The sequence below is a fragment of the Hypomesus transpacificus genome, chromosome 3, assembly GCF_021917145.1.
Source record: "Hypomesus transpacificus isolate Combined female chromosome 3, fHypTra1, whole genome shotgun sequence".
Classification (NCBI taxonomy): Eukaryota; Metazoa; Chordata; class Actinopteri; order Osmeriformes; family Osmeridae; genus Hypomesus; species Hypomesus transpacificus.
Genome location: NC_061062.1, coordinates 4,649,551 through 4,656,037, shown reverse-complemented (window position 1 = coordinate 4,656,037; position 6,487 = coordinate 4,649,551). Strand labels below are relative to the sequence as shown.

Below are 6,487 nucleotides of genomic sequence, written 5' to 3'. Positions count from 1 at the left end.
TATTTAGCGAGCTGTACTTCATTTGCCCATTAGTGTGCCTGCAAAACTCAACAGGCCCGCCATGGGTGGACCTGGACTGGACATACCTCCAAATACAGCCTCTTTTGTCCACACCCATAATCCATTTGTTACACTCCAACCAATTGGTTCTCATTAACCCATATAAGGGAGCCGTGTCTGAGACAAAGGCTCCGGGGGAACAATACTCAGCCCCCCCCTGCTCACATTGTCCCCACACTCAAGTGGCCCCTCTTAGAGTGCTGTGGGCCCAGGGCCCAGGAGTCTGGGAGAGGCTGCCAGGGAGTGAGTTGAGCGAGCCAGGTTCACCTGAAAGAGACCCCCCCCCCCCCCCTCCCAGCTCTACCAGGAGAATGGATTATTATCTACCCCCCAGAAAAGGCACAATGCCAGCGTTTCTCGTTTTGTGTTCCAGGTCACTCCATCAATCAGTTCGGCTGAGGGCGCCATTCACAGTTGAGACATGACATTCTAGAACTCGCGCGAGTCAGGAGCGAGTGTGGCTACGCTAATATGAATTTCATGACCAGTCGAAACGTTGAATCGTATCAACGCGACATAAGGTATAATATCACCTGTCAAGGTGGGGAGGGGGTGGGAGGGTTAACCCGCGATTCACGTCACCAGACAGAGCAATCTGCCGCTGGTGTGTTTGGGCTCCGTGTGTTTTCGACACAGCGTTTCAGTAATCAGGTCATTTGTTCTAATGACAGCCATCAGGGGGATCCTCCTCGTTCAGCAGCCTGGCAGACGAATCAACGGCACCTTCGCGCAAACCAATTACTCACACAGTTCAATAACCTGTTCATATACACAGGAGATGGTATACAAACTCACGTGGCAAAGGCTAACGCCGACATCGCTAACAATGCACCGAGCCATACCACAACAGTCTCATTTCCAACCAGCAGAATTGATATCCATTACTCTGAAGCGTGCTTGGACGTTTCACCTGGTGTGGAACAGAATGCTGCCTGCTCATGTTCACACTGAGCTCTGGGGTCTGAGTACCATACAAAAACAGGTTGGATTGCTGATAGATATTTTAAGTTCGTGAAAACTCTTTACATCTAGCATGAATTACATTAACTTCAAAGTTTAATTAATTACCATCTAATTCACAGCGTGACTAATACTGTTCATGTACAATCTTCAGACAATTAATTACCATCTAATTCACAGCGTGACTAATACTGTTCATGTACAATCTTCAGACAACCGCCTGGTGGTCCCACCTCTCAAGACCGCCCAGTCCCAGCACAAGCTCTTCTCCTGCCTGGCACCCCAGTGGTGGAATCAACTCCCCACCTCCATCAGAGACACGGACTGTCTCTCCACCTTCAAGAGAAGGCTCAAGACACACTTGTTCCGGGAGTACAATGGTACTTAGGAATGGTTTGCTGAACCCAACGCTAGTTTCCTCAAGGTTCACAATGACTCTTGCTTAGACTGTTGCTCTTGTTGGTTAGTGGTAGCTGATTTAAACTGTTGTATTCTTTTTTTTAGTTAATCCTATTTTTATTGCTTTCCTACAGGTACACCTGCACTTAGAGATTAATGTTGTGTAATTTTTAACTTGTTTAACTACATGCTCTTATGGTTTCTTCCCTTTAGCACTATTTTTTGGTTGTTCACAATATGTACTTCTTGTTTTTGACTTGTCTTGTTGTTATTATCAGTGACCTATGCACTTTGTGAAGCTCTCTCTTGGAAGTCGCTTTGGATAAAAGCGTCTGCTAAATGAATAAATGTAATGTAAATGTAACAATGTGTGATTAGAGCCATTAATCAGTCCCCTTCAAGAAGTTTGGCTGTGAAAAAAATATTTATTTACAAAACCAATCCTATTCCACTTCACAATGAAATATGCACTGGATGATAGGGGAAAAAATACAATGTTAATCTGCAAATTAATATAATCAAACAGGCTAATGTTGAAATTTTCCCTCATAGGTTTACAGATGTTACAGTACTGACAGACATGGATGTTCTACCATGATGAGAGTGTGTATGTATGTGCGTGTGTGTGTGTGTAAAAGAGAGAGAGGCTGAGAAAGAGGCAGCGAGAAAGGCAGAGAGATAGCGTCAGAGAAAGAACGGCAGAGAAAAATAAAGCGGGGCAATGAGAGAAAGAGTCAGTAAGAGCGAAAGGCAGAGAAAGAGAGGCAGAGAAAAAGAGAGTCAGGAAGAAAGAGGCAAAGAGACGGAGAGTGATGGATCAGAGAGAACATTCAGCTCCATATCCAGGTCCAAACTCAGTCACTCTCTTCAGTAATGCCGCCTTCACCGCGCTGATTTTCCCTTCCAACTCAGACAGACTGCAGGCCTGAAAACACACACAAAAGTGTGAGCACATGCACACGCGCACACACACACCTCCCGCAAACCTAAACTTTTCTAGGCACTGCCCAACCAATCATGTCATTTACACAACATTTGAAGTGACAGGAGTTAGAGAAGCCAAACGCACCTGAGCAGACCCCCTCTTCGGTCGCTTGTGAAGGTAACTCTGAAAGAGAGCAGAGGTCGTGTCAAACCAATGTTCCTGGGGACAACGGCAGCGCTACTCGTCTTTCTGCCTCTGAGCTATTCCACAAAAGGTTAACGCACAAAGTCTGTTTACTGGTTAAGACAGAGCAAGGTCAGGAGTAGTAAGGTCAAGCTGTAGGTTGGCCGGCGTTTTTGTGAAAACACGAACCCGTGTCGGACCCAAAGACAGCCTTTGTCTACCCAGAAACAGCACAAACCGTGGCCCTGAAGTATAATGGAGGATATGTATGGCTCAGTGGTAGAGCAGTGGTAGAAAAACAAGAGGTTGCAGGGTCCAATCCCCCATCCCAGCCCTACTATCAGTCTGGCCGAAATGGTCTGCCGCACAAATACATGATAATGTATACATTATCAAATACATGATAATGTATTTGTCATGATCATTATCATGATAATGTTTGAATCCATTTCAACTTCAAAATAACAACGCCAAACTCACGTTGGACTGGAAATACTCGGGAGAGAGGCCCTCCAGCTCCAGGATCCGATCCTCCAGCTTCTTCAGCCGCTGGTAAACACTGAGGGGAACTGGACCCTCTGGGGAGCGAAACAAAACGATAATGAAATGCCATGACGCGCAGTGATATCACAGGAGCGGGGAAGCGACGTGCTGCGGTTAGAGGGATCTTCGGAGAAGAACCGTGTTTATCTGCAGGCCCGCCTGCTCCAGCTGGTCCTCTCACCTGTCGGGAGCTTGAGATGGGTCTCGATGTTGTGGAGGCGCTCCTCGATGGCCGAGTTTCCACAGGTTCTGATTGGCGGGCCCATCTCAGGCCCCATGGACCCTACTGGGCCTTCCTGGCTCTGGCCTCCTCGAGTCTGCGGCCCATAAGTGTTCACCACACGGGTGACTGCAAGACCAGGGGTGACACCGACACAGGGCTTCAGGACATCAGTCGACCGAGTCATGAATCAAACTGTCGACGTCTTGAAGACTTTGACGCTTGTGTCGAGTTTGAAAGTGTCGAGGGGAAATACAAAACCAGGAACTCTGTCGAAACTGCGAAGGTTGGGAAGGCTGTGAAGTGACGGTGGAGCAAACCGGGAGCTTACCTTTCACATGGCTCTTAAAGCCAGGGTAGGGTGTGAACACTGCTTCAGTCCGCGCGCAACTGTTCTCTGTGGCACAGAAGAAACAAAAAAAATCTGCGATAAACAAAAAGAAACTGAAAATCTGAAATCCACAACATCTCCTTTGCATCAGCCAAGTAACCCAGAGATGAATTAATGCAGCCGAGATAATAGAGATAATAGGAGCAAAGAGCTTTTAGCAACCCTGTCTAGTGAGGGTGACCTAATTTCTACAACGGTGCTTCTCGAGTCTTGTTTTGGAGTACAAGACTTCTCCCCTTCGTTCGCCTGGAGGGTTTCTGGACAAAGCTAGTCTTATTTTTGAGACAGAGTGTGTTAGCTACTTGAGCCTCCTCTCTCTCTGCAGATCAGCCTGACCTCTCGCCTGAGGAAATCAGCACTCTCCCAAACATTGGCAATCTGTGTGCCGGTAGCCCCCCCTCTCCACCCCAAACCCCCACCCCACTCTCCGTCCTCACCCTGATTGCAGTCGATCACGTTGCAGAACTCCCGCACATTGTTTTCATTGATCTCCAGCTGCTTGCGCTCCATAAATGCAGATATCCTCCTGTCAATCTGTGGCAGGGAGGTCAGGAGTAGCCATTTCGGGGGAGAGATAAGATATTCCAGATTTATAAGCAATTGATAGATCAATCCCCTGTCCCCTTTTCGTTCCTTCTGACAATGAGCAAGGGCTGGTACAGGGAAGCACCGTGATTCTCAACTTAGCATACAAAATCGTTCCCAACTACCTTCCCTCCACCCCTCCCAAAAAAGTGGAATTGCTTGCCATTTGAGAAAAAGAAAAAAAGGACAGAGTACAAACACAGTTTATTTGGCTGCTAAAATAAATATACAACTAAATGCGGGCCCTCTTGTTCTACATTCACATGCAATATCTGAGAATAATGAGCATCCTCTTCATTGTCTATCAAGGACCTGGTGCTCAGTCACAACCCTCTGGAAACATGGCCAGCTCTCCCTGGCTCCAGCCCAGGGAAGGACTCCTTATTTTGCGCTCAACTGGGTTATCAGGTCCCGATCAGGCATTTGATTTATTACGTCTCTTCCGTAGCCTACTTAGGTAGACAATTCCTAATGATTACTAATTTGCTGAGCGGCCAGTTAAGATCTCGTGAGAGGCTCCTACCAGAAACTCACCTCGCTTTTACTGGCTTTGATCTGAACCGTGAGGTCATCATCCTGCGACTTGCCTTCCTCGTCTCCTTCTGTCATATCTCCGGGGCCTCGGGGTGGGATGTGCTCAGAGCCCGAGACTTCGTCCCCCACTGGTGCCCTGGCGGCAGACATGTCAAGGCCGCGTGCAGCGGTCGCAGGCGAGGGCCAGTCCGCGTCCACCACCTGGGGCTTTAGGCTCTCTGACACGGCCTGAGGGATGGACAGCATGTTGACGTGGTGAATATGGTGAATATGATTTCATAGTGAATCTCATACCCCCCAAACACACAAACACACAAATATGGGGAATGAGGTAGGGCAAATGTAGAATTATGCAGGATCAAATGTTTATTTTTCGAGGCTACTCTGTATAATCCCAAAAATGTACCTGTAGTTTTGAAATATGCCGCTGTAGACAGTTGTACACGTGAGCTGGTTGACTGGAAGGCACATCCAGTGCGTTTACGCTGACATTGATCTTGAGAACAGCTTCATTTAATTTAAGCTGAATAAGAATTGTAAAAATACCAGAAAAAAACTGAATCACTTTTTTTAAACTCGTACCATACTGTATTAACTTAAGACAAAGACCCAGCGGGTTGACTGAAGACGGCAAAATGTTTTCTCAAGATGTACATTAGAGGCTGATAAATTATACTTTGGTTCATTAGTTAACGACTCGGGATTAAATTATCTATCCATAACTCAATATGCCAATTTTATTCGGCAGTATGTTCCAAGCTAGTTGTAAACAAGAAGGAGGAGCTATAATGCAACAAAAGAGCGATGAAACGATAACATTCTTGCTAGGCTAGCTAACTTCATTTCAGAAATGATAGATGCTACTAAATAACAGGCAACATCGCAGAAACACACCAAAACGCAAGTTACATTATAACTTAGGTTCATTCGTACATCAAATTATTACAAATCTCTGTCTGAGACCGTGAACCATAATAGTACGTTAAATCTTGCAGCACTCAGCTAAGTAGAAGATTATCAACCAACCTCGCTCCCAAAATGTGAAAGCAGATTCAAAATTGTGGATATACAGTCTCTGTAGGTAAATATCTCACTGATGGAAGACATAGCTGAGGCGTTTTCCACGGATTTAGCACACATTTTGTTCCCTTCGAGCTGCTTCTTTCTATCCGCCATCGCGTTTCCGCATGCATACCATAGTGCCGTGTGATTGGTTAAAAGGGGATTTATTTCCCTCCAATACAGGAAATGAAATGGGAGGTTTAGTCAGGTTGCCTGATCCCCATTTCTGACGTGAGAATACAAAAACGTGTTACAACTAGAAGGGGTACAATTTCTGGGGAAATTGTTGGGTGTGCTTGCTTACTTGCAGGGGTCCGTATTTAAATGACATTTTACAACTGATATTTCTGTATATTAAAATGCATAGCCTACTTATTATTTATTAAGATTACAACATTCTGCTCATTTACAACTCAAAATACTAAGAGTGAAGAGTAGAATGAAATAGTCTTGTCATTTCCCCTGCAAGAGGGAATGGTGATCAGCAACCTCATAGTTGAATCAAAACGAATATATTTGGCAGACCGGTGTAAAAATGTACCTAATCTCTATGATTTAAACATCATTGTAAGTTTTTCCCTTCTCGTGATATTTTCAGGCATTTAGCCTACTCATATTGCATTCA

At 45.6% G+C, this 6,487-nt stretch overlaps 1 protein-coding gene across 1 annotated transcript; it reads right to left on the bottom strand.

The window, feature by feature from the left end:
• Positions 1-1,824: 1,824 nt before the first annotated feature.
• Positions 1,825-6,011, bottom strand: LOC124466297 (MAP3K12 binding inhibitory protein 1). Its single transcript, XM_047018096.1, has 9 exons — positions 5,827-6,011; positions 5,207-5,323; positions 4,801-5,028; positions 4,119-4,215; positions 3,622-3,687; positions 3,252-3,419; positions 3,008-3,105; positions 2,489-2,527; positions 1,825-2,344 (listed from the first exon to the last, which is right to left on the bottom strand). Exons 1-9 carry the CDS (start codon positions 5,974-5,976, stop codon positions 2,237-2,239), a joined length of 1,071 nt encoding a protein of 356 aa, XP_046874052.1. The 5' UTR covers positions 5,977-6,011; the 3' UTR covers positions 1,825-2,236.
• Positions 6,012-6,487: the final 476 nt, after the last annotated feature.

Coding starts and splice junctions, on each gene's coding strand:
- LOC124466297 (XM_047018096.1), bottom strand. CDS start 5,976: ATGGCGGATAGAAAGAAGCAGCTCGAAGGGAACAAAATGTGTGCTAAA. Junction 3,420..3,621: donor CTTTAAGAGCCATGTGAAAG/GTAAGCTCCCGG, acceptor CTGGTCTTGCAG/TCACCCGTGTGGTGAACACT. Junction 3,106..3,251: donor CCATCTCAAGCTCCCGACAG/GTGAGAGGACCA, acceptor TTCGCTCCCCAG/AGGGTCCAGTTCCCCTCAGT.